The sequence below is a fragment of the Anas platyrhynchos genome, chromosome 28 (assembly GCF_047663525.1).
Source record: "Anas platyrhynchos isolate ZD024472 breed Pekin duck chromosome 28, IASCAAS_PekinDuck_T2T, whole genome shotgun sequence".
NCBI lineage: Eukaryota > Metazoa > Chordata > Aves > Anseriformes > Anatidae > Anas > Anas platyrhynchos.
In genome coordinates, this window is record NC_092614.1 from 168,038 (window position 1) to 194,714 (window position 26,677).

Sequence of the window (26,677 nt, forward strand, 5' to 3'; positions counted from 1 at the left end):
CTAAGTACACGTTTGCGAAGGCCGCGCTGTGACGGCCCCTCCCTGCCCACGCCCTCCGCTTGCAGCCTGTGGCCGAGCTCGGCTCCGCGCCCCCTGGCATCGCCGGTGCCTCCCGTACACATGGCGCGGGCTGCGAACCCCCAGGGACCGCGCCGCCCGGGAGCAGGGGGCGGCTCGGGGCGAGGACGTGGCCGCCGTGCTCCCTGCGGTCCTGCGGCCGGCCGCGCCCCGGGCCAGGCGGCGCTGTGCCGGGGCGGCCCGGGGAGCGCGGGGGGGGCCGAAGCCCGGCCCGCGGGGGGTGGGGGGGGAGGGCCGGGCTGCCGGCGCCCCCGTCTGCGGGAGGGCGCCGGTAGGGGCGAGGCTGTGGCGGGCACCGCCTCCTTTGGTGTGCGCCGGCGTGGCCGCGATTGGCTGTGCGGGCGGTGACGTTGCAGGACTGCGGTTGTCCCGTGGAGCGGCGCGGGGCCTCCGCTGCGTCGCTTTAAAGGGGCCGCGCTCGCGGCAGCCCCGGCGTCGGCGCTGGCCCCGAGGCGCTCCCGAGCCGCCGGTGCCCGGCTCCGATCGCGGCGGGTGCGCGGGTCTGGGAGCGCGCCTACGGGCACCGGCGGGACCCGGGCGCGCCGGGGAGGTTTCGAGCCGGTAAGGAAGGTCTGGGGGCTGAGCGGGCGTGAGTCGGCACCGGAACGGCTGGCGCCGGGACCGGGAGGTGGCGACCCCGGTCGAAGACTCCGAGCGGTGCGCGGGGGAGCCGGGTGCCTGCTCCGGGGGGCGCCGATCTGCCGGGACCGGTGCCGGTGCCGAGAGGTGCCCGCTCGGGAGGAGTCTCCGGCGGCCAGTGCCGGTCCTGGAAGGCACCGATCCGGCGGGGCTACCCGAGGAGCGCTGAGGCTGGTGCCGCTCCCGGGAGGTGCCGGTACCCGGCAGGAGCCTCCAGGCACCGATCACGCGTGAGGCAGCCCTGCCGCGGCTGTCGCCGGTACCGGCGGGTCCCGAGGAGCGGCCACAAGGGAGCTGGCACCGGCACCTGCCATTCTCCTTGGCGGCGGGCAGCGGTTCGGGACGCGTCGGTCTCGGACTCGGCGCAGCGGCCGCTGTCGGTGCCCGCCGGCCCCCGGGGACGCGTGTGCCCGGCGGCAGCGGCGGCGCCGGGCCGGGCTCTGGGAGCTGATTTTGGACTCTGCAAAGCAGCCACCATCCGTCTGGATCCGGCATTCGTCACCTCCCAAGTGCAGCGTTTCAGGGCCAAAACAACCTGCTTCGGCTTTTTTTTTTTTTTTTTTTTTTCAGAATCGTGGTGTCAGAGAGCGGTGCTTTGGCCCTGACGCTTGTTTCGGGAGCCTTTGGCTGGGAGCACGCTGTGTTTTGCTTTCTGCTAGACAGAGCAGGGGAAGAAAGGAACATCCCATCACCCAGAGTGACTGGAGTGTCTGCAATGCCCCATCCGAACGCATGGGAAGGGAGCTGGGAGGACAAGTCCTGGCCTCAGTGGCTGCGGGGAAGGTGTTTTAATTTGCTTTTGCAAAAGGAATTCGGGGAGCAGTGAGAGCTATGGGGTACAGGACGCTGTGGAGGGGAGGGCAGGAATTAGGCACCACACCGTGCAGATGGGGTGAGGGCTGGCTGAGATGTGCTGCTCTGAGCTCCAGTGTTTGGGTATTTGTTACTGGTTTGCTCATTAGCTTCTGGTTCAGGAGCTGTTTGACAAATGGGCCGAGCCAGGGACACAAGCAGGTCTGGTTTAATTCCAGGAGCAGCAAAACTGTCCAGTGGTGCTGGTGTCTGTGCTAGAGAGGAATATTTTCCTCTCCTTTACTTTTGGGGCAACAGGACTCTTGTTTTTACTTTCATACTATTCTAGTGGGTAGTCAAACAAGTCTTCCAAAGGTCAATGGTTGGATTTTGAATTTTAAAAAAAGGTTGTACGCTCCAGAAACATCAAATGGTTTGATAAGCTTAAAAACATACGAGCAGATGAGTAGAGTAAGCAGGGTGATTAAAATCTGCTTGAGGGACTGTTCTTACAACAGGGAAATGCCCCAGTGCCCCATTTGCTTTCAAAGCTCAGAAGTAGCCAGCTCCGAAACCAGGTGCTGATCCCTGTCTGCATTTGCGCAGGGCCTGATCCTGCAGCAGAGGGTGAGCGTGCAGCATAGTGCTGCTCTTCTCCCTGCAACTTGTCCTGCATTGAACCCGTTACAGGATTAAGCCCTAAATCCCATGGCAGGGTGGAGTTCCCCTGGGATGCACAGCAGTAACTGTGGAGATAACAAGGGAGGCAAATACTCCTGGTTTCCAGCCTTTCCACTCTGGGCCTCTGTGAGGCAGAAAGATGCCTGAGAATGACTGGAGGGACAGAAAACATCAAGATTTTAGGGATAAACTACCCTGGGAAATTCTTCTGTCCGTGACACCAACAGCTCACTGCTTTTATCAGGCGTATTTTGACCCTCATCCTGAATTGCTTGTTTAACCCTTTGTGTTTCATTTTCTGTTTCAACATTCAGGCTTTGAATAATGTTAGGAAGCACGGCCACTTTTATTTTATTTTGGAAGGACTTCTTTTTTACAGAAGGTGGAAGGACACTTCCAGGAAGCAGTTGCTTGGTGAGTCATCTCTGTGTATAAATAGCTCTGGTGGGAGCGGTACCATGGCTTGCTGCTTCATGGAGCCGTGAGGTGCAAAGTTGTGGAGGGATTTGGTCATACGCACCACCACAAGGGAAGCCTGGGCTCCCCCCCAGCCCATACAGAGTCAGCTGTGCCCACCCTGCCTGCTAGCACCACAGCCTCCCCATGCTCCTGGCTGTATTTGTCAGAGTACTTCAGAGCGGGGACGTTTGTTGAGTATTTTGTCTTGTCTCTACTGCCTTCCACCTTGTGGCAGAGTCTGGGTTTAATGTGGCTGTTGCCAAATCTTGGAATGTAGCTACAGTTCAGCCTGGTTATCTTTAGATGGAGAGAAAGAGCATCAATTTCTTAAGAAGATTTAATTCTGATATCTCATGTTTCCAAATCGTAAGGAGAAAACAGCACACGGGAAAAACATGATTTCTCCAGCCTTACCCTGAAGGCCAGCAGTGAAAAGTCCCGTTCTGGATCTTTATTCACAAAATAACACTGTCTTAGATTTTATTTCTTCCTCTCATACAAGTAATGCACGTATTGATGCAATTAATAGTGGTGTCAAGGAGGGCTGAGATTGGAAGAGGCCTCTTGCTGAAGCATGGCAGGGACACTCATATCTCCTGCCACTGGATGGGGCAGCAAGAATCCAAGTTGACACTGAAAATGGTCCAGTGGTCTCATGCTTCTGCCACAACCTTGGACGGTCCAGGAAAGGAGAGTATCTGCTCAGAGCAAGGGGTGGGATATTTCATTGTCCCCAGATGCTTCATTTTCCTGTCTGCCAGATTTCATCTCTGAACATGTCTGTGGGTACTCGAGTGGGTTGGAGGGACCTGGATGGAGGATGCCGCTGCCTGAGCACTCACCTCAAACCCCTGGGGCTGGTCTGAGGCTCTTCAGGGTAACAGGGACGTCACTGCAGTGTCAGTGCTGGCAACACTGGGAGCAATGAGCCTGGTGGAGCAACTGATTTTGTTTTCCAGCTGATGGGCACAGCTAGATTTATCCCCAATGGGGCTATTGATGTCCATGGCACTTCAGTGAGAGTAAAGTGATGTCACTGAAGGGAGGAGCTTGCAATGGGGTAAATTCACATGAGACCTGGGTGGCTAATGGTCCTTCAGACCTCATGCTGGTCAGCTCTAAAAGGATGCCAAGCTAAAATGAACCAACCTGGCTTTTCTCCAGCTCATAGATTTGTGTTTGTTTGTTTGTTTTTGTTTTGTTTTCAAATATTTATAACAAAACTTTAATTTGGGAGAGATGACTACATATAAGGGGATTGGGGAACCTCAGATGACAAACGCTAAAGGGACTATAAACTACTATAAGATTTCTGTTAATATCTATGTTCAACCTCATCTGCCCATGTGTGGAATCTGTTGAAATCTGTTCTGTTTTCTGTTTGCTAAATACAAAAATCTTAGACCCAAGAAAGCTCTTTCAGGAGTCAGATAAGCTTGTTATAGCCACATCATCTCTTATAGCTGCCTGTAACTGCTGTCATCCATGGGGGCTCTAACCAGCTGTTCCAGGGCTCTTTCCATGTGCCTGTGACTTGCTACCATAATGCATCCTTATGGTTTGAACCAAAATTATTTTTTCACTGTTGATGCCACTTTAGAATTAAAAGGAAAAAAATGCAATTACTCTTCCACACACATTTAATATTTTTTTTCTTGTTTCTTTTGATTTGGACTTGAAAATCACAATGACTAATTTTACCTCCAGGCTGTCTGTAACTTCATTTTGTTTCAAGTCGTGTCTGTTAATAAGCATCATCTTCTGATGGAAAATTTTAACATAGAAGTTAGTTTGGGCAACCTGACCTAGTGGAAGGCATCCCTGCCCATTGTGGGTGGGCTGGAACTGGATGATTTTTAAGGTTCCTTCCAACCCAAACCATTCTATGAATCTGAGTAACTAGATTTTGGTTTGAAGGTTTCATAAAAAGTTGCTTTTACAAAATTTTAAACTGGGGTTTAATTTTGAGTGACCACTTTCTTTTGCAGTATGCTATATTTGCTTTGCAGTTATGTTTTGTTTTGGTGGATTCAGCAACTGTGGCCAAAATAACCTGATGCTAGAATTAAAACTAGACACATCCTGAATAAATCACCTTCAGATAACAAACTTCCTATTGTGATGCTAATGTCAAAAAAAAAAAAACATTGAAATCCTCCTAGCTTCAGCTAAGATGCGGTACTAGCAAACAATTGAAATTTCCCACTTCCCAGTATGTTTTTCCTTATTCTGACTGTCTGACAAAGTTCCCAGAGAGGTTGATCTGTGAGGTTTAGCATTCTGAGCTTTTCTGTCACTCTGTTTTTATCACTATGGACCACAAGAGGTCGGCACAATTCAGGGGAAGTAGTCTGGGGCCTGACTTTGCTCTGGGTTGGCAGACTGGCATGTCTTTACTGGAGCTGCCTGAGCCCTTTTTTCATTCCAAGATAATTACTCCCTTTAAAAATAAAAAAAAAATAATAAAAAAATATTATTTTTTTTTAAATTAAAAACGACCCAAACTATACTGGAAGAAAATCAGGACAATCACGGAACAGGACATGTTGGCAGGGTATATTGCTGAGCGGTATATTTAATATGTGACAAAGCCTGAGCACTTGGGAGTATTAAGGGGGCTCAGGTGCATGCCCACTCACCTTGCTCTCTACAGAGGCATTTAATTGTTTATTTCCTGGTATAAAAGGTTGCGAGCTTGGAAGCTCACTGCAGGACATAGACAACTCAGTGCACCACTCCACGTTGGCAAGCTGGAGCCACATGTTTCTGAGTGCATTGTGACTTCTGACACAGTATCCAAAGGTGACAGACAGGGAAAACAAAGTGATTAACCAACATCACCCTTGTGGTTTGCAGTGAGGAGACCAGCACAAAGAGCCCTAAACAGGACCTTCATCAAGGCGGTGCTTGGAGAGTGATGGTCTTAAAATGAAAAGGTGCTGTGAGGGTGTTGGGCTGCCATGCCTGTTTAAGGTCAGTGTGATTCTCATCTGTTTTGACCTCTCTGTCTCTTCTCAGGGTCAGGGAGCAGAAGTAAAGTATCTGTCCTGCACATCTCTTGACACACATGAGATGTGCACAGAGACCAGCTGGGGGCAGTCAGCAGATGCTGCTGGGTTCAACACTGAGAGGCTGGGGCTCTCTGGCTTCACACATTGTCAGCAACGTGGTTTTACTTTGTTTTTAGAGACAGGCAGGCCCCAGCTCTGAGTTACCCTGGGCCTCTTGGGAGCCCATGGTGCCTGCAGAGCCCAACCCAGAGGCAAACCACATCCAGGTGACAGAGCAAAAATTAACCTGCAAAGTCTTTTCCTCTTAGGAAGAGCCAGACTTGTCCTTGAACAGGTGAGCCTACAAGAAGGAGCAGCAAGAGGGGTTTACAGGGACACAAATCCCGTTTTGCAGGTGTGACAGGGGTGGGGTGGGGAGCAAACTGCTCCGTCCCCTCCACAGGACCCTTGCTGCACATAAACTCCCCAAGGCTAATGCTGTCCATGTCCTTTGGAAGGACATGTATGGTGGTAGCTTAGCACACCAACCACCTTGACTGCAGTAAAGGAATTAGCAGTAGCAAAATGATCTCTCTGTAGGAAGAATAAACACCTTAGAGTTAAGGCTAAGGTATGTCAGCAGTGGACTACCCCCCCCCCCCCCAACCCTCAGCGGGGTTAACAAGTGACATGGCAAAAGACAGGCAATGATAACTTAGCTAAGAAACAGTGCTCTGTGGAGTTGGCAGCCGCTTGCTATTGTATTTATTGCCCTCATTGTGCTGGGTCCAAAGCAAAGCGCCTTGGACTAACTGTTGGGCTTTACTCTTCCACCTCACAGGGTGTTGGTATGGCCAGCTCCCAGCCTCCAAAGTACCTCCTCATCTTCGACTTTGATGAGACCATCATCAATGAGAACAGTGATGACTCCATCATCAGGGCAGCACCAGGGCAGGCACTTCCAGAGCACATCCGGCAGACCTTCTGTGAGGGCTTCTACAACGAGTACATGCAGCGTGTCCTGACGTACATGGGAGACCAAGGTGTCAAGATGGGGGACTTCAAGACTGTATATGAGAACATTCCCCTGTCCCCTGGCATGCCTGACCTCTTCCAGTTCCTCTCCAAGAACCATGAAGTTTTTGAGATCATCCTCATCTCCGATGCCAACATGTTTGGCATTGAATGCAATCTGAGGGCAGCTGGTTTCTACTCTCTCTTCCGCAAAATCTTCAGCAACCCATCCAGCTTTGACAAAAGAGGGTACTTCACCTTGGGGCCCTACCACAGCCACAAGTGCCTTGACTGCCCAGCCAACATGTGCAAACGCAAAATCCTAACAGAGTATCTGGCAGAGAGAGCCCAGGAAGAGGTGGAGTTTGAGAGGGTCTTTTATGTGGGAGACGGTGCCAATGACTTCTGCCCTTCTGTGACTTTGACTTCAGCTGATATTGCTTTCCCACGGAAGGGCTACCCCATGCACCGGATGATGCAAGAGATGGAGAATAAGCAACCTGGAGCTTTCCAGGCCACTGTTGTTCCCTGGGAGTCAGCTACAGAGGTCACCCGCTATCTCCAGGATGTCCTCAAGAAGTGTTGAAGATAGCTCAAAAGAGGCTTGTTTACCATAAGCATCTGGGAGAGGAGAGTCCTGGAGGGTCAGGTCCTGTACTCCATGATCATCTGGCACTACTCACTGGGACTCTGATTCCTGGGCTGCTTTCCTGCCTTCCTCTCCACGCTCCTTTCTCCCCAGTAGTAAAAGCACTTTCTCTACCCACCCCTCACCCCAGCCTTTCCCTTTTCCATTGCCATGTTGAGATGACGCCTTCTCTATGCAGCTTGGACATCAACTCCAGTGTCGGTGCTTGACAACACTAACAGTGTGTTTTTTGTTTTTCCCTTTTAACTTCACAAGAGCAATTCTTTAAAATCCAGAAGCCAGCTTTCTTGAAGGCTGAGCCCTGCACATGCTTCCTCTTGACTTTACCCTGCTCTCCTCCTGCTCATCTTTGCTTGCCACGCAGAAACTGCGTGCTGTCACCTTCAACCTGATGCTATGAGGGCTCCTTGCCTCTTCAGGAAGCTATTAGAAATTTAATCCATGAAATTTGTGCTGTCCCAGGCTCCACAGCTTGCCATACACTTCACACCTCCCTGCTCAGCTGGTGAGCCTTTTGCTGGAGTTAATTGTTGCTTAAGACTTTATTTTCTGGGGTGGGGTGGGGGTGGGGAAGAAGAGTTGCAGAAAGTCTTTTGGAAAGGTGGTACCTTGCAAAAAAAAAAAAAAAATAATATATATATATATATATATCTCCTATGAAGAAAGGCTGAGAGAGCTGGGGCTCTTCAGCCTAAAGAAGAGAAGGCTCCAGGGTGACCTTACTGCAACTTTTCAGTACTTAAAAGGGACTTATAAAGAAGACAGAGAGCAACTTTTTGCTGAGTCAGATAATGACAGGACAAGGGAGAATGGTTTTAAACTAAAAAAGAAATAAAAGAGAGGGAGATTTAGAATCAGTGTTAGGAGGAAATTCTTCATTCAAAGGCTGGTGAGGCACTGGTACAGGTTGCCCAGAGAGGTCGTGGATGCCCCATCCCTGGAGGTGTTCAAGACCAGATTGGATGAGGCCCTGAGCAACCTGATCTGGTGGGTGGCATCCCTGCCCATGGCAGGGAGGTTGGAACTGGATGATCTTTAAAGTCCCTTCCAACCCAAGCCATTCTATGATTCTTTAGCTCCCATTGCCCCCACCCCACTTTCCCAGGGTATGGGCACAAAGGCCATGTCCCACTACAGGGAAGAGGACCTGACTTCACTTTCTTCTTCCACCCGCTGCTTTCACTTCCAGGGCAGAAGGTCCCCTGCATTCTTGATGCAGACAGGTTCCTCCACATTGAGACAATCTTACCAGCTGTCTATTTGTGTTTGCTGAATCGTATTGACTCCCCTGTGACTTCAGGTGTGACCTGGTCAAGAGGTGCTGAAACTACCCACCAGCTGGAGAGGGAGGTGTGGTGCTTTGGCATTTCTTCTGGTACTGGATCCCTGGAGGCTAAACCTTCTGTGCCCTCCTGCCCCACTGCAGTATTAATTGCCCCTTCTAATTGCACTCTGCAGGGGGGACCTGCAGCATTTGTTGCTCTCTGGTGTTGGCTTTTCCTGGATTTATCCACAGCCTTAACGGCCCCAGAGGGTGATTTGTAACTACTTCAAAGAATAGAAATCCTGGCAACAAATCTGAGCGGTAAGGAAATAACCAAAGCAGCCCTGAGTTGTTCCTCATTTATTTAATTTTTCTCTCTCTTTGTTCTTCCTCTTCTGGACCCTGTTCAACTGTGTGGAACTCAAAGCCATGGTATTAAAAAAATACATATATATGTATATAGATATATATCTATATATTACAGATACACAGTTTATTTTTATCCAGAACATAAACCTGGGTGTGAAATGGCTGAAATGGCTGTGAGGTGCATGTACATGGCATTTCTCTTCCTTGGACTGCTGAAGGAGGCAGATGGGGGGGGGGGGGGGGAGGGGAGGGCACAGGGAATGGGGCTGGGTTACAATTATACAAATAGTGTTCTGCAGCGTCTTTTGGCTCGGCTTCTCCCCCCACCCCACCCACCCTCTCCCCATTACTCAAGCAGCTGGGCACAACAAGCATTTTCTTTGGGGTTACTGCTAGAGTGCTTCTGTCCTCCTTGCACCCATGATCATTCATGATTTCTGAGCTTTGGTTCTGCTATACCCTGGGGCCTCCCAGAGAGCATCACCAGGGCTAGTCCAAGGGATTTCAGGCTTGCTGCCCTCCACGTTTCAGGCAGCATAAGGGAGAGCTGAGTTGCCCTAGTGCTGAACCTTTACCACATTATCAGCAGTGATTTCTGGTGTAAATAAAAAATAAAACATGGGTGAGAGAGGTGCAGGGAGCAGGCAGTGGGGATGTGCTTGGTGCTGGAGGCTGCCAGGGTGCAGCAGTGAGGGTCGCAGCATCTGAGATGGAGCCCCAGCATGGCTGCCCTCACCATGCTGCAGCAAAAGCTTTGAGCTGTGCAGAACACCATCTGTGCAAAGCCAAAATTCAGTGCATAGCAGAGCCCTCCATACCTCCTGCAGCCTGAGCATGAGTGGATGCAGCTGAGCCAGGTGGGTGATCAGGGGTTGGGGGTGCAGAGGGTGCCTACCCCTGGCACTCAGAAGGGCTCCACATAATTGCCAGGGAAAAAACCTACTTCCTCGCCCATGACGCCCTCACACCATCCATCCGAGTACCTCCGTGTGACGTAGATGAGGGCCCCGGGCTGGAAGGAGAGCTCGTTGTCCTTCTGCTGTGCATAGGGATAGAGGGTGACCACTGTGAGAAGAGGGAGAGAAATGCCATGGAGCAGGACAAGGCCAGCTCCAGGACAACTCACCACCAGGGAGGGCAGGAGAGAAGGTGTGAACCCCTCCATGCTGTCCTCTAGGGGGAGCAGAGTTGCTCCCTTGGTGCTGTGGATGAGGTCAGGGGCTCAACGGGGCAAAGAAATCTGGTGGATCCTGGTGGACCTGAACCTAGAGCTGCTGTACCTTTCTCCAGGTAGCTTGCTGGGACCCAGGGGGGCTCCTCCACATCTGGTGGCAGTGGTGGGGTGAAATCTTCAAAGTCAGGCAAAGCCGGTGGTGGCAGCAGCGGTGACTCGAGGTCATCAGAAACTGCAAATTTCCCCCCAAAAAAACAATGGGGGAAAAAGGGCTCCACATGGAACAGGGGCCGCATGCAACAGTTGTATCCCTGTTTCCCCCATGATGAGCACCCCTGGACCACCTCAGCACTCACCTGGGGGGATGATGTCCAGTGGAGGTAAGGCCAGGTCCCCCAGCGGTGGGGGGGGAAGGTCTGTGGGGAGAGGTGAAGGTGGCAGAACAGTGGCTGCAGCCAGGGGAGGTGGCCCTGGGAGGGACAGGAGCGCTGGTGCTGCAGGGATGCCTTCACCAGTGTCTCCCAGGGCTCCAGTTGAGCTGGGGGTTCAGAGGCAATGCCAGGTCAGAGGAGCCAGGCCAGATCTGTGGCTCAGCCCCTTGTCTTTGAACACAGACACCTGCCCCATGCCAGCACTGGGTGACACCCACTGTGGTCACCATGGTCAGGGGACCTCAGCATCTGTGTGCTAACCCTGTGCAAACCATTTCCTCACTCCATGCGTCAGTTTCCCCATTATGTACCCTCTCTTTAAAGGTATTTTTGTTCTAGAGATGAGCACTGACTAGAGCGGTGAATCTCAAACTCCCCAAAACCATATGTGTATATATATATACATATATATATATACACACACACACACATATATATATAAAACCAAAACCTCTCTGCAAGTGGAAGCTCCCCAGAGCAGCAGGGTGACCATGGCTGCCCCAGGCCCACTGACCCCTGGGCCTTTCAGAACTGTGCCTGTACCTGACTGATGTCAGAGAGGAGGTGGACGAGGCTGTGGAGAGCTTTCCCAGAGGAACCACAGGTGGCTGTATGGGCTCAGGGACACGGGTGCTCCTCCTGAAAACAGAGCAGCCACTGAGCCCCCTTCCTCCTCCCACTGCACCTCCTTTACAGAAAGTGCCTTGGCATGGGGTTAGGGACAGGACACCAATGACAGCAGCATCACATGAACCTGTAGTGCACTTTGTGGCTGTGTAACCACCATTACCACCTGCTCAGTGACACCAGCATTGTGTTAGCCCTGACGGTCACAGCTGGTCCAGAAAGATAAAGTCCCCACTGCTGCACCCCCTTCCCCCTGCCCCTGGAAGCCTCACCCCAGGGTGCCTGCAGACTGTGTGGCTGACTTAATCCCTTTCCGAGCCAGGGTGCCTGTGCGGGAGAGCTGGGTGCTGTGGTCCTGCAGGCAGAAGGAAACACGGACACATGACAAGCACACTGCACCCCGATGTCCCTGTGGGCAGCAGCATCCCTGTGCTCTTTGCTCCACCCTTCCCCAAGGGATGCTGCCAGGTGGTCCAGGGAGCTGGGAGCTGCCCAAGCTGACGGAAACAGCCAAGCAGCAGAAAGTGCTGGTGCTGCAGTGCTGTGTTGCCACCGTGGGAACAGCAGCTCCAGCACCGCCACTTCCCCTCCAGCCCCGTGGTGGTTTCACACTGTTCATGTACTTGTGATTCTGCTGAACACCGCCACCACCCTTCCCCCCCAGCACCTTCTGGCAAGGGCAGCTGATGAGAGCAGTTTCGGTGCTGGAAAAGCACTGTGGGAGTGAGAGCACAGCGGCTCAGCCCTGGCCCCAGCATTGCTGCCAGCCTTGGCCAAGCAACTCCAGCATTCTGTGTCTTTCTGGCTGCATTTTACCATGTCCTATTCTCCTCCTGCCCCAAGATAGGACCACTGAGCCCCAGTGGGATGAGTTCTGGGATGGGCTGGGGGAGAGTACAGACAGACCCCCACACACACACACTTCTCCATCCAGGAGGGGTTTGAGCCCATCTGTGCACCCACCAGCATAACCCCAGGTCACTGGGGACTGAGAAAGCCCATCTGAGCCTCCACCTTTCCATGGGACATCCTCCTCATGCTGACCCCATCACCATGCTGACCTTTATGCCATGACCAATGTCATCCAGGATGCTAAAGTTGAGGGGTTTCCTGTAGTAGGGCTCCAGGCAGGGTGGGCTGGGAGGTGACATGATCTTCTCGTGGGCTGGAAACCTCTTGCTGATGGTCAATGACCCAATCTCCCGTCGAGAAACTTTCTCCTTGTGCATGTCAATCCTCTGTGGAGATGGCATTATCACCACCATCCCCTCCTGGGTTCTCCCCGCCTCTGCTGCCCCCTCCAAGTCCCACCAGCCCTTCACAGACCTCCCCACATCTCCCTCTCCCTGCCTATAAAATAAGCCAGAGATCAGGCCTAATTCAAGCTTCAGCCTGATCCTGCTGGCCTGTGTGGAGCCCCATAGAAGTCATGGGGTCAGAACCAGCTATTCTACATCTCATTGAGGCAAGCAATGCCATTGATGCCACCATATCCACCTGCAGTGGATTTGGCCTTTCCTAAAACGGAAGAGCAAAGGCATTAGACAATGGTGAGGAATTTGCAAGTCTCGGCCACCTTCCTGCTGCTTCCAGAGTGACTGCCAGTTCCCTTCCATGGCAGTAAAAGCTCCAGGCAACTTTCAAGTGTCAGGAAGAAGGTGGGTGGTTGCAGAGCTCTGCACCAGTGTCCTCAGGCTCCAAGAGGATAACACCAGTTTCCCTTGAGGGGAGAAAGCAGGTAAAGCAACACGACTGCTTCACGCTGCAGGTGGCTTTACAGGTGGCTCCCATGGTTCCCTTCACCATTACTTGCAAACACCCACACTGAGACAGTGCCTGCTCCCTCCCACCCCCCAGAAGACAACGGTTTCTGAGCCCCAGGTGGACTTGTCTTTCAACAACCTGTTGGGTGACCACCATCACCCTGGGGTGAGAGATCAAGCACTGCAAGATACTCTGATGGGCTCTTGAAACCATGTTGAAGGATGGTCTCCAGTCCTTTTAAGCTGTCCAAATATTCTCAATAACAGTCCCTTTTTCTGGAGACCACCCCACCCTTTTCAGGGCCCAAATCTCACAGCAACATGGACCCAACATGAAATGTCAGTGGTTGGAGAACAGACACACCTGAGCCACGCAGCTGATGTTGGCCTCCACCTTCCGCAGCTCGGCCACCTGCAGGTCTAGCAGCTGAAGCAAAGTGGTGGCCAGGCTGCTGACCTGGTACGCTACACTGGCCAGGGACTGGGTGCTAAATGCCATTGTCTCCTCCAGCGCCTTCTGCTTATCACTCGCCTGGAGGGCAAAACACACCTGGTGAGCCAGCTGATACCACCACGTCACATTCACCCCCCTGCCACCATCTGCATGCTGGGGTCATATGGGAGTGAAGATGCTTCTTCTTTCCAAATGCATCACAGTTCCTCCAGCTCAGCCAGCAGGACTCAAACACCAGACAGTCAGCAGTGCTCAACTTTTCTGGCACTGAGATGACGGTGACTCCTCCCTGGACAGGGACAGCACCGTCCTGGTGCAGTGGCACAATGCAGGGTTCTGCCATGCGTGAGTGATGCCACCAAGAGAGGATCCTTTAAAGCACAAGGGGACCCCATTGTCAAGACACTCTCCTCAGCACACAGGGCCAAAGCAACCCTTTTCCCTTCTACTGTATCCCAAAAGCCCCTGCACCACCTTTCCTTCAGCTGGTCACAAGGGTATCAAGGCAGGGAGGAGGAGGAGGGAAGCCGATGGCAGCAGAGCTTTGTGCCCACTCTACATCAAGACATGTGGTGGGGACGAGCCCTATGCAGATACCCAGCTTGCCTCTGTCCTGTGAGGAGACACCTCCACAACCCCAGGGACAGCTTGAGCTGGTGTTCATGGTCCCCTCCCTGGTTATCTCTGATGGCAAAAACCCTTGGAGGACTTTCCCTTTGTCCCAGTCCTAATTCTGAGAGCTGAGCAGAGAAGCATCTGTGGAGCATTACGAGAAACCAAAGCACAAGATAAACCCTGAGAGCTTTCACCGCTGGGTAGGAAGTGAGTGGAGAGGCTTGAGCTGCCATCACCAAGAGTCTTCACCATCACACCACCCTTCCCACCCCCCACCCTCATCCACAAGTACCACCATCTCAATAAGAAGCTTGATAAGGCTCCTAGCTGACTCCGACATCACAGTTCACCCCATGTTGTCCCTCAACGCCCTCACCTGCACATAGTTGCTCTCGCAGTAGTCAGCGACCTGGTGGAGATTGCAGTGGTTGTCGCGCAGGACCTGCCTGGCTGCGGGGATGTCACACTGCTGCAGCTGCTGCAGCTCCGACATGGTGCTGAGCTCGAGCGCCCACTTCCTCCCCAGCCTCCTCGGCGCCGGGTTTTGAAGCTCGCAGCACTGCTGACGCAGGGCCTGCGGGTCCCTCAATGTCCCAGCCCCCACAGGGATGCCCCACAGGCATATGACCTCTCCAGCCATCTTCAGGCATTGGCGCTGGGAAAGCCAGGGAGACGCAGGGGAACACCAGGAGAGGAAGCGAGTGTTTCCCCAGCTCTACTCGCCTGTGGGGAGGTGGGCTAGAAGGGGAGCCCTGTGTCACAGTTGACAGCCATCCCACTGGAGCAGTGGACAAGAGTGGCCTGCAGGCACTTCCCCAGGGCCTCCTGAGCTCTGTTCACAGCCTCAGCAATTTTGCATGGGACAGATGGCAGCAAAACACCCATACTGAGCCCACAGACCCATGAGTGCTTGCCTCCCTCCTCACATATGAGTACAAGGATGAGGGAAATGATGAATTTCCTCCAGCACTGGCTCTGCTTCTCACACCCTCAAGGGCCAAGAGCTACCCAAGTTTCTCCCTAACCCCTCATGGTTTTCTTGCCCCAGCTCCCCTCCTCTTCATCCCTTCTGAAACAGGTGACGCCTGCTCCAACATGCACAGGGGATGTTCCCATTACTCCATGTCTGCCAGGCAGGTCAGGATCTAACTGCCACACAGACTCAGACATCCACAGTTGGAATCAGGGGCTTTACAAGTACCTTAGCCATCAGCTTCGCAAAGCACTTCCCCTCCCTTCCCCTCCCCTCCCCTCCCCTCCCCTCCCCTCCCCTCCCTTCCCTTCCCTTCCCTTCCCTTCCCTTCCCTTCCCTTCCCTTCCCTTCCCTTCCCTTCCCTTCCCTTCCCTCACCCTCTCCCAACCCTCCCCTGCAGCCCTACCACTGATTACCCTGGGCTTTGAGGCTAATACTCAACACCTGACCAGCTTATTTGCCTGAGTCTATTATCAGCTTAAGGACCAAAGACATCTGCTCCCTGCTACTGGCTGGGAGATACAAAGGAGTCTTCAAGCCCACAGCAGGACAGTGAGGGTGCAAAGGACGGCATCTTGTCGGCACATATGGGTTTCTGAACAGCTCCACCACTGAGAGGGGGCAGCTCCTCGTCCCTGTAGGTAAGTGGCTTTGCTTCCTCCAGGTACAAACACTATTGTAGGCACCTCTATCTTCATGAGTTGGCAGTTCCTCAGAAAACCTGCAAAGCTGCTCCTGCCCAAGCAAAGGACGCACTAGATAAATCTAGTTTGCATTTATGCTGCTCTGCTTGTTCAGGAGGCACTGAGAAATTTGATGCATTCCCATCTGTGTCCTCCTAAGGCGCTGCTAATCCAACAGCCCTAGTTTTTCTCTGGGCTCAGCTGGCCCCACTGAACTAGTCTCCTCATGCTGTTGGGAAACAGCCTCTGTGGTAGGCAAAAACCTCTTTAAGAACTAGGCTAGATCCTCCTCAGCTGCCCTCAAACTGCACCTTTTGCTTGATTTGTCTAGTGAGAACAAGCAAACAAAAATCTGCCTACTGCAGATGTTAATACAAAGTGTTTTGAAATGTGTGTTGTGTTTTCTGTTTTGTTTTGTTGTGCTTCTAAAGCTTCAGCCCCTCTCTCAACATGAGAGTAGTTGAGATGTTACCAGCATTTGCAATAGTGTTACGGCCAAAGTAATAGTCCTAATGTGCCCTAGGCGAAGCCCATCTATAATTTAAGCAAATGCCATTTATGTGTGGTTACAGGGCAAAATGGCTCAGGATATGACAGAGAAGGAACTGTTGAAGATGGAACTGGATCAGCTGAAAAAGGAGGTGAAGAATGAGAGGCAAATGGTGAGTATTTCATCCAAAATGGAAATGGGCTTTCCCTGGGGTAATGTTCTGACCTGATTGTGCTATGAAAGGAAAACAAACCACAACCCCCTAAAATTAAACCTCATATACAGGCACAAGCATGTGAGTTCAAACCTATTGCCTCAAGACAAGCTTCCTCTTGGGGTTTAGCCTCATGTCTCACAGTCCTGTAGCTGCAGCCCCATGGGGATGTTCTTGGGGATACCACAGCCATGGGTAGCTCCACAGTTCTCCTCTCCCAAAGGAGCAACTGGGTTTGTAGGCAGATGACGAGCAAGAGTACAGGTCTGCAGTGAGGGCTTGTTCCTGTAACCCATGTGGGGCATCTCCTTCCTTCCTTGCAGGTCTCCAAGACCGGCAAAGAGATCAAGGAGTACGTCGAATCCATGGCAGGAGAGGACCCACTGTTGAAAGGTGTCCCTGAGGACAAGAACCCATTTAAGGAAAAGGGTGGCTGTACAATAAGCTGACACCCTTTCTCCTCCCTCCCTGCCCTGGCCAGGAACTGGGCTGTTTCATGCAGGAGGCAAGACTGTAAGAAACCTGCTTTTCCTGTAGTCTGACCTTGGCACTGGGGAGTCCTGAACCAATATATAGTTGCATCTAAAGTAGCAAAAAAAAAAAAAAAAAAAAAGAGAGAGAGAGAAAGAGGGGAAAAAAAAAAAAAAAAAGAAAGAGGAAAAAAAAAAGCTATCCCCTCCCCCCCAACACCGGAGATGAGGTTCAGCAGTCAGAGCAGAGTGTGTTTTTATGCTCATGTAACTGATTTACATTTGGTTTCCGCCAAGCAAAACTTCTGTATTTTTAGCAGGCAGCAGCAAACTGGGCTTTAATGAAACCGTAGGGCTGTTCCTTGTCTCAGACTTCTCCAAGCAGACCAACACCAGTATAGGCTCCAAAGCCCCGAGCTGAGCCCCTCTCTTCCCACTCACTGCAGAAGAATGCTCCCAGTGGGATCTCACTTGAGTTATTACCCTGTTTCCCCATCTGGCACAGCCAGACAATATACTGTTGCTAGTTTGAGGCTTCCAGAGGTCTGAAGCTTTATTCTCTTTAGTACGATGTATACCCCCAGCCCATTAATGCTAGCGCCCCTACAGACCACAGCTCATACCCACAATGCATCTAGAGCCATGGGATGGTCAGAGTATGTCTGCGGACTTCAACCAACATATTGTGAGACACAGGAAGGTGCAAGGCTCCAGGCAGCTTGTTCAAAAGCTTAACCCTGCCTCTTGGTCTTGCTTCCTCCCTGGAAAACCCTCCAGCAGCCACAGGAGAGCAAGCTGTCAGGGCCTTCCTGCAGCTATGGCAGCTCCACACACTGCCTTGGCTTTACCATCTGCTCTCCTCTGCTGCTGAGGCTGTGCTGTGGGCAAGTGGGGAGGATGGACCAATTCCATACAGGTAGTGGTGCTGCAAAGTCTTGTCCCCCAATGTCTCGGTGGCAGGGATGACTTGGAGCTGGCAGCCCAGACAGCCTCTGCTCAGAGATGGTGCATGCACCAGGTCAGACTTAAAACACAGCAATGATAATTGCTACAAATTGAAGGCAGGAACAAACCTCTCCCACCACATGGGACGTCGCTGTTTGGGAAGAGTTGATAGCGCAGAATTGTATAGCCTTTGTCTCTCATGATGCTGGTGGAGAAAGCAGCCACGGATGGGGCTCCAGAAGAGCATGGAGGTGGGCTTGGGACGACTTTAAATGCTGCACCCACAGGGAAATCGCTCCTGAACCCATCTGGAGCTGCGGTGCTTCCCTGGCCGCTGGGCCACTGCTGGCCATGCTTGGCGCTTCCCTGCAGGAGGCCGTGGGACTGGAGGGCCTCAGCCACCCAGAGCCTGCCCCCACCTGAGCGCAGCGCAGAGGGAACCCACACAGATCCTCCGCGTCTGGTGTTGTGTACCTGCCTAGCCACGAGTACCTGAATCAATAAAGGTTTTGTTCTTTCTCTTGCCTACACTAAATAAACCCACTCCCTGTGCATTCGAAGCACAGCCTCTGTCTCTTCTGTCTGGACAGGACGAGCTCGGAACTGCTCAAACCTAGCGACGAGCACCCTCAGGCATCCCCCTGCTCTATGAAGACCAGACAAAATAATAAATAAATAAATAGTAAATAAATAAATAAAGGCAGCTCCTGTGCCAGAACAGAGCTTTGCTGCCCGTCCCTGCCGCTAATCCCTGCGGAGGCCTCAGGCGGCCCCGGGCCGGGTTAATCCCGGCTGAGCCCCCTGGGCCCTGCGGCAGCGCCAGCTCGCCCCGGCCCGCCCTCCGCGGCGGGCTGATCCACGCGCTGCCCCCCGGGGGGGGGGGGGTAGGGAGCGTGTCTCTACTGTCGACCCCACGCAGGGGCCGCAGCTGGACTCCCTCCCCTCCCCTCCCCCCCCGCCGCCAGGATTTATGGTGCCGCCCGGGGAAGCGCTCCGCAGCCCGCCTTAGGGAACCCCCCGAGGCGGGGGCGCCGCCAGCCAATAGCAGCGCGGGGAGGTGGCTGCGTCACGCCACGCGCGCGACCTGCGCCAGCAGCCGAGCAGCGCCCTCCTCAGCCCCGCCCTGTCTGTGCGCGCGCGCATGCGCTCCTGAGCGCCGGCGCCCCCGCACGAAATGGAGGCGTGCGGGTGCCCGGCTCCAGGGGAGGACGGGAGGGCTTTCGGGGCAGGCCCGGTGCCGGCGCTCCCGCCCCGCTTCGCGACCGCCTCCCGCTGAATTATCGGGACGGCGGAGACAAAAATGGCACGAGGTCCCACCGAGATTTGAACTCGGATCGCTGGATTCAAAGTCCAGAGTGCTAACCATTACACCATGGGACCGCTACAGAGCCCCTTGGCCGCTGCGTCTTGACTCTCGTCCCCGCCGCTCCGGGTGCTCGCTCGGGCCTCGCCTCCGCGGCCGGCCCGGGGCCTCCTTCGGGGGCCGCCGGCGCCGCTCCGCTGCCCCGGGAGGGGGCCGGGGTTCCGCAGCGCCGCCAAACCCGACGAAACCTGCGGGCTGGTGGCGCCGGTGCCCGCGGCAGCCGCCGTGGCCCGAAACGAAGGGGAGGGGGGCATTGGGCTTTGCGAAGGGCCTGAGCCCCGTGCCCAGCGCCCCGCAGAGGTTCCAGGAGAGGATCCCGCACGCTCCGACAAACCCCGGTCGTGCAACAGACCGGGGCTGCGCCCCGCCGCCCGTGAAGAACAGGCGGCAACCTCCGAGGTTTCCCTGGGCGCTGCTGCTGCCGCCCACACGCGCATCCTCGGCCACCCGTTTCCCCACCAGCACCTTGGTTTCTTCCTTCCCCACGACTCGATGAAAAACACACAGGAGCAGTGTTAGGTTGGTTTGTTTGTTTGTTGTCTTCTTTATTAAAATAAAAAATAAAAACAACCAAAAAACCGGAGTAAAGCGGTTTGTGGCAAAACCTCGCTGGAAGAGAAATGGAGCCCATAATTCCAACTCCACATCCAAACCAACAAAACGCCTCACACCAGAGTACAAGGGTAGAACACGAATTAGATGAGGCAAGTAGGAGAGAAAGGGGGAAGGTGGAAAGAAATGTTCAGCTGAAGGGAGGAAAACCAGTATCATTACAATGAAGTACAAACTTTTTTTGAAGAATAGTTCGAAATTGCATTGGAGCAGCTGCTGGAAAGAGACATGGCTTTGCTCAGTGGGTTGATGAGCACTTTTGGATGCACCTGTCCCATGGACAAAGCGCTGCTGGATGCTCCTGGTGTCAGGACGTGGAGTAAAACAGGACCTCATATTTGGCTCCATTGCAATTCATTGCATTGCTTTGCACGGCTGATGTGCTGCTCAGGACACCCCTTGCACTGCCATCAACCTCCACCAAAAGAGATGCAGAAACACATGGCCACTGGGAAAAAAAACACTGACCACGATTTCTCTAGCATCTCCTACCCATGCAAGATGGGGTTCAGCCCCACTACACTGGGGAACTGAGGAGGATGGAAGTTCTACTGCTGACAGAAGTAAATATCAAAGTTCAAAAGGAAAAGTAATGGAAGACTGAGCATTAAAAAAAAAAATCAGTCACAACTAAACAGTTTGGACTGCTGAGGTCTGGAGCTTTTTCAACTAACGACAACTTTAAAGTGAAACGAAAGCCCATAAATTCTATTTTTAAAGAACATTTTTCTTTGGAAAAAAGAGTTTTTTGTTTTGTTTTGTGTTTTGTGTTTTTTTTGTGTGTGTGTGTGGTTTTTTTTGTTTTTTTTTTTTTTTTCCCTACACTACAGCATGTGGAGTTGCCACTATCTAGTTTTAATCTATTGTTGCTAAGAGGTAGATAAACAAAAATGACTTGGTTATATATAAGGTCATGCCCCTGTGTTTGACATGCAGTGAAGCTGGCAAACTCCACAGGCACCAGCCATTTGGGGCTTTCAAGAAACTCTAGGGTTTCATCTGGGGTTTTGCCTCACCTGGAGTGACCCTAAAATTTGTCAGTTTTCAATTCAGCCTAACAGAGCTGGTTAAAGAAGCAATGTTGGGGGGGGGGGGCAGTACGTGTCATGTTTTAGGGCCAGATTTCCTCCTGAAGTCAACAAATCTGATCTCATAATGAATCCAGATACATTTCAAATGAAACAATATGCTTAATTGCTTGGTAACGAACACTTAAACACATTACGGTGATTTTGACAGTTAGCTTCTGCACTGATTCCAGCCAATCCCACCAGTTTTCTGGGACAATCCACGAACAGCAACAGGAGCTGGATGCACCCAGTGCTGCTCTCCACCTCCTCCAGGATACGGCACCTGCTGTGCTCCTGTGCTGCCAGCAGCTCTCAGTGAGCCCTTCCCCACTCCATGCTGCTGCATCCCTATGGAAAACATTTACCAACTATGTCCTGCTGGACTTAGTGTTGCTTTTCAAAAACATTTACCCAAACCGGTCAAAAAATGGCTTCAATTCTGTCATACAGCTGACTCTGGGGTCTTAATTTGTTGTTTTTTGTTTGTTTGTTTGTTTGTTTGCTTTGTTTTAGCAAAAAAAAATTCCTTTAATCTTTAGGTCATGTTGATACTTTGCTAATGCAGCTCACAAATACTTTCTACAGTTCATAATCCACTGCTCTGCCACAATAGATAGCAGGGACAGGCTGCCACTGCAGACCAGGCAAAGCATCCTGGCATGCCCTGCCACAACTCGGAGAGGTATTTGTCTTCAAGAAAATTAAAAAAAAAAAAAATCATTAAGGTACAGTAAAGCAGCAGGGTTCAAATGCACACTAAAGTCAGCAATGACTTTCAAGGAGTCCAATTTACCACCCATCCTGACCAGCAACTCTCCCAAACCAATGGTCCCAGGAGCCTTCCTCATAAGATCTCTTTCCTCTTCTATACTGCAACGCTCCCTAACTGTGGAGTGGAAGGACAGGGTACCAAACCTGCCTCTCCACTACCTGGAAGGATGTGTCTTCTGATGTGTTTGAAGACTGTACCAAGGCAGTTCCCATGTGGCAGTGGTGCCAGACCCTCCCTGTGTGTCAATTGGGTCAGCCTTGAGACAGGTCACAGGTGTACATTTCCAGCTTGCATCTGCATGTTCTCCGAAAATCGCAATTTAAGAGCCTCTGGGTGGTTTTGCTCTGCTCCAGATCTTACCCATAATCACAAATTATTAAAAACAAACAAACAAACAAAAAATAAACACCAAAACTAGTAAGAAAGGCTTATTCAAGGCTGAGTTGGGATTCATTTTTCCCTCCCTACACATCATTGATGTGCATCTCCTACGTGCATCTCCTACACACTGTACCACAGCAGCTAACTCCTTCAAGAGAGTTTTGCAACTTTAGATCCTCATTTTGCCTAACAATAATTATCCTGTTGTGGTGCTCTGCTCCCAGTGAGCTGCTGCACAGGTCTGCCCATCTGACATCCCGAATTCATTTGAGCCTTGAACATGTTTATTTGCAAGCACCTGCTTGGAGGCAGTTTCCTAAGCACTGGGCACTTTTCCACCCACTTTCGACAGTCAGGCTTAATTGAAATGGAATTGAAACTTCCATGCACTAATTCACGCTGCCAGTCACCATGCCCTTCTCTCATAGCAAATCTGTGTTCTTCACCTCCAGCAAAGCCCAGGGCCAGGCTGGGCACAGCACATCCCAGCCATTTGCTCTGCCCGAGCTGCCTTCAGAACCAAGCACATAATTAAGATGTTTAAATATTCTTATGCCCTCTCAGGGACCTGCACTTTTCACAGGCTCACGCTGATTTCATCCAAACAAAACAAAAGCCACAATGGGGGAAAGAAAGAAAAAAAAAATCCCACACATCCCAAAATCTCAGTTACTATTTTTTGGGGGGGGAAAATAAAAATAAAAAATAAAAAAAGTTCCAAAAATATTAAAAGCCTTTTCTGTGAACCACCAGGGGACAGATAGGGAAGAACTACATTAAAAACAAAGAAATTAAATTTACATCTTCAACTGTTTTACAACAAGTCTGCATTTCTGAACTATTTTTTTCAGAAGCTAGAAAACACAATATTTGGAGCTAGAAATTAAAAGAGAATTTTATTCTGGCACTGAGGAACTGACTAACTTATACTGATTTTTCTTTCCCCCACTCAAAACTTAAAACACAACCAAAATGTAATGCCCAGGAAACATGACGTGTATGTTAGAAGCAGTTTCTTTTCAGTATTTACAATGGATTTTCATCTTTTTTGACTCTGTAAAACTTTTTCAAGCCTGTCAGTGCAGTCAGACTGCAATCATGACTGCCAGGAGGGAGCATGGCTCAGTTGTTGCTGCTGAACCCCAACTCACTTCCCTACCTCAGTTGCACTTTGGGGATGAGAAAGTGGTCAGAACTTGGAAGAGAAAAACAAGTGTTGGGTTTTGTTGTTTGTTTGCTTGGCTTTTTTTTGTTGTTGTTGTTTGTTTTCTCTTTTTCCCTAGCTGAATGACAAAACAAGATTATGATAGCATTAAAATGAGATGAACCCCCAAAAATCCACATAGCACCATGGTTGATAGTCCTGGCAACAATATTTTGCCTAGTATATGGAACTGAGGATCACAAAGTGCTTCAGAGACATTAATTTGTTAATCCTCACAACGTGCCTGTGAGGTAGGTAAGAAGTATTACTCCCACTGGGGAGAAACTGATGCACAGAGATTTATTTATTTGCTTTCTTTCTGTTTTGCCCTACGACCTCAGAGCCAGCCAGTGGCACAGCTGGGAAACAAACTCCCTGCTCTACCCATGCACCGCTTCCTGCCTGAAGCTCCCACCCTGGCACAATCTGATGAGCCCCAGGACAGCAACCAGAAACTCCCCCTCTCCTATCCCAGAGGCTCCATACATGCCTGCCCCTGCTTCAGATTAAAAACTTTCTAATCTGACAGGAAAGGACAATTTCAAGAAACAAACTGCCCTGCCATGCACCCACCCCTTCCAGCACCTAGGATGAGCAGGGCTGGGTTTGCTACCTCCTGGGGGGCGGGGGGGGAAGGGAGGGGAGTGGGGAAGAGGATAAAATGAGGCAGAAAAAAATCTTATAGTACAAAAGTGAGGCAGCAGCTCAGGAGAGGAGCAATTGGTGCTGCTCACCACCCTGGTCCTCAGTGAAGATGAAGCCACAAGCAAGCATCTGCCCTGGGTCCCTGCTGTGTCCTAGTCTGGCTTCATCAGATGTAGCAGACAGTGGATGTGGGTTGATTTTCTTGCTATTGAAGGGCTCCTATGGGAGGTTCCCTCCAGATTGCCTATTTTTCCAGTGCAAAGAGAGTAGCTGTCAGGAAGGAGGTACTGAAGAGGAGTTATCCTCCTTTCTGCTTGCTTTCAGGTTTTACTAGGGATTTGTTTCCTGCTTTTCACTCCAAGCCTAATTCAAAGCTTGCTTGCATCTCCTTCCCCTGGCCCTCATGACTAGTCTGGATGGGGATCCTGGTTTATGCTGGTTTAGCTGTTCCCAGCTCAGGTTGGCTCTGGAGAAATACAGAGGTGCTTAGAGGTATCTTCCTTACTGCGAATAACTTTATAAAGCAAAGTTGCTTTCCAGAAGTCCTGTTGAACTCAATGGGATGTCAGTAGGAATTTAAGCAGGTATTTAAGTGCTTCCCCAACCTGGGGAGAAGAGAAACGGCCAGCAGCAGACTTGCCTTTTCCCGGCAACTAGGTCTGCCTTATGAAACCACAGCTGATGCTGCCTTCCCTCAGGGAAACAATGATATTCCCAAAAGAACCACTCACTCTTATGTGACAGCACCAGTGATGTCTTAGCTGCCACAAAGACAGCCTCAGGCAATGGTGGCAAAGGGATCAGCCTTGAGGTGTCTTTGTGCCTGCAGCCCTTTGCTGGTGAAAAGCATCAAAGGTGTCCCTGAATCATCAGACTTCAGGTATGTGTCAAGATCTTCTCACTGCAACAATCTGATTATCAGTATTGTGGTTTTTTTTTCTTTTTTTTTTTTTCCCCTCAATGATAGTTCGCACCAGTTATCAAAAACACTTGCCGTTGGAAAATACAAATATAATCACCGATGTCTGAATGCACTGATTTATGCAAGGCTGTAAAAAGTAGAGAGCCAGAGATTTAAATAAGAAACCGTTTTTCCTAGGACAAATGCCAGTCTCTGGAAGAGAAGGAAAAACAGGCAGAAGCACCTTCTTGTGGAGGGGTACCAGTGAAGGTGCTGCACAGGTGGGCAGGGGTTTCCTTCTGCTGCCACTGCCTAGCTTTGCTCCTTTGTTCCCATCTCTTTGGAAAAGGGCCAGCACTTCTCCATCACTACAGGTGAGCCTGATCCTGTGTTCCTCATGCACCCAAAATTTCTGTGGGGTTTAGGAGCGGAAGAGAGGAGTGAGGCTGGGGAGCCAGCTGGCCATTTACAAATTGACTTTAACACCAACGATATATTTCCAATTAATACTCAAGGAAGGGTTGTTTTCCTGCAGGTATAATGAAAAAATAACAAGATGGGACTTTTTTTCTTTTTTTCTTTTTTTTTTTTTTTTTAAAAGAAAAAAAGCACATGAACCTCCTCAAGCAGACAGGGAGAGGTTCACACCTATCATTCATTAGGGTTGTTCACTTTTTCTCTCTCCTTAGCGTGTGTTTGTATAAAAAAGGTAGCTCCCATTTATTTCTGTTGTTCTCTTTTTTTTTTTTTTGATTGATTATCCTCAGTAAAACTGAGGTAAATCTCTGTAAAATATTTAACAGCATCATAGTGGAGAAGATGGTTTGAGACTTCCTCTGCGTCAACACAGAAACCAATTTGTTCGCATTTTGAAAGATACGGCTTACAACTGTTTGTAAAATTGCCCAAGCTGGCACAGTTTAAATATCAGCAAACCCCATGTACCCCACTTAGCATAGCCAGCTTGATGCCTAGGAATGGTGCTTGATGGTAAGTCTATCCTCATATTGCCTTTAGTAAAAGATTTCTGATTCCAGGCGCTTTAACAATTTGGTTTCCTGATGGAGTTGGATGGACAAAGGCCTTTCATCCAGTGGCTTTTTCATTTGTTTTTATATTGAGGAAAAAAAAAAAAAAAAGTCTTTCCAACTGAAAAAGTTGGTGGGCTCCAATTTGTCCAAGTTCTCAAAGAGTCGCGACATCCGACAGCTCTTGTGTCATGCTAAAATTCATTTCTGGCTTTAAAAGGCCAAAATAATATGCTGCTGCCATCTTTTCCACTATGTCTGAAGTTTCTGTCGTTCTCCATAGAGAGCTCATAACACTTGGTTACCTGCCCATAACTCCTGGCTCATAAGAAATTATGAAACTTAACTTCTCTTTTCATTAAAAAAATAAAATATTCAAGACTATCAGCTTTTATATAAAATATCAGCAAGCCCACCCCCCCAAAAAAAATTGCTGAGGTAACTTCATACCTTGAGGTAGCTTTTTTTTTTCCCCTCTTATTTTTTTTTTCTTGTTGCTCAAACACACAGCAATATCTGGCCTTCCTCTACACCTTGTTGTTGTTGCAATGTCTAAAAGGACAGTAACTGCTGCCGTGTTCCCTTATCAATAAACCACCCGCCTTCCTGATGCTGCATGATCCAAATTCAAAGCCAGTTCTCGCTTTGGAGGATGCACCCAGGAAAACGTCTGCTCAGATGGGAGGTCTGGTCTCCATTTCAGAAAGAAATGGTAAAAGCATCAGTGCAAGGTTTATTTCCAATTCCCTCTTTTTAAGCCTTGAATCAGCTCACCCAAGGCCACTCCCAGGTCTCCTCCTGCCTCCTGGGGTGCCTGCTTTGCCCCTCTCCGCACAGCACACTGCAGGCTCCAGGCTGCGCCACCTTCCCCCAGAGCCAGAAATAATTTTGCTTTTCTAACCCCCACCCCAATTTGAAGGAAAACTA

The 26,677-nt window shown here is 50.8% G+C and overlaps 3 protein-coding genes and 1 non-coding gene across 10 annotated transcripts; 2 read left to right on the forward strand and 2 right to left on the reverse strand.

The window, feature by feature from the left end:
• The first annotated feature begins 311 nt into the window (after positions 1-311).
• On the forward strand, positions 312-9,053 carry PHOSPHO1 (phosphoethanolamine/phosphocholine phosphatase 1). Of its 6 annotated transcripts, XM_027445578.3 has the most exons (5): positions 320-639; positions 1,288-1,500; positions 2,505-2,604; positions 5,506-5,622; positions 6,481-9,053. In XM_027445578.3, exons 4-5 carry the CDS (start codon positions 5,578-5,580, stop codon positions 7,237-7,239), a joined length of 804 nt encoding a protein of 267 aa, XP_027301379.1. In that variant the 5' UTR covers positions 320-639; positions 1,288-1,500; positions 2,505-2,604; positions 5,506-5,577; the 3' UTR covers positions 7,240-9,053. The 6 variants fall into 6 exon arrangements, with proteins under 6 accessions (XP_027301378.1, XP_027301376.1, XP_027301382.1 ...); XM_027445575.3 differs by lacking the exon at positions 5,506-5,622 and having other exon boundaries at positions 313-639; XM_038168818.2 differs by lacking the exon at positions 1,288-1,500.
• On the reverse strand, positions 9,039-15,215 carry ABI3 (ABI family member 3). 2 transcript variants are annotated; one of them, XM_005026143.5, is made up of 8 exons: positions 14,376-15,198; positions 13,295-13,462; positions 12,229-12,405; positions 11,440-11,522; positions 11,084-11,179; positions 10,466-10,647; positions 10,216-10,341; positions 9,039-10,000 (listed from the first exon to the last, which is right to left on the reverse strand). In XM_005026143.5, exons 1-8 carry the CDS (start codon positions 14,637-14,639, stop codon positions 9,840-9,842), a joined length of 1,257 nt encoding a protein of 418 aa, XP_005026200.3. In that variant the 5' UTR covers positions 14,640-15,198; the 3' UTR covers positions 9,039-9,839. The 2 variants fall into 2 exon arrangements, with proteins under 2 accessions (XP_005026200.3, XP_005026201.3); XM_005026144.6 differs by lacking the exon at positions 13,295-13,462 and having other exon boundaries at positions 14,376-15,215.
• A 114-nt stretch (positions 15,216-15,329) lies between these two features.
• On the forward strand, positions 15,330-18,421 carry GNGT2 (G protein subunit gamma transducin 2). Its single transcript, XM_005026145.6, has 3 exons — positions 15,330-15,613; positions 16,228-16,317; positions 16,683-18,421. The coding sequence occupies exons 2-3, from the start codon at positions 16,234-16,236 to the stop codon at positions 16,806-16,808; spliced, it is 210 nt and encodes a 69-aa protein (XP_005026202.1). The 5' UTR covers positions 15,330-15,613; positions 16,228-16,233; the 3' UTR covers positions 16,809-18,421.
• Positions 18,422-19,082: 661 nt separating this feature from the next.
• On the reverse strand, positions 19,083-19,154 carry TRNAQ-UUG (transfer RNA glutamine (anticodon UUG)). Its single transcript has one exon. It is a non-coding gene; the product is annotated as a tRNA-Gln (tRNA).
• Positions 19,155-26,677: the final 7,523 nt, after the last annotated feature.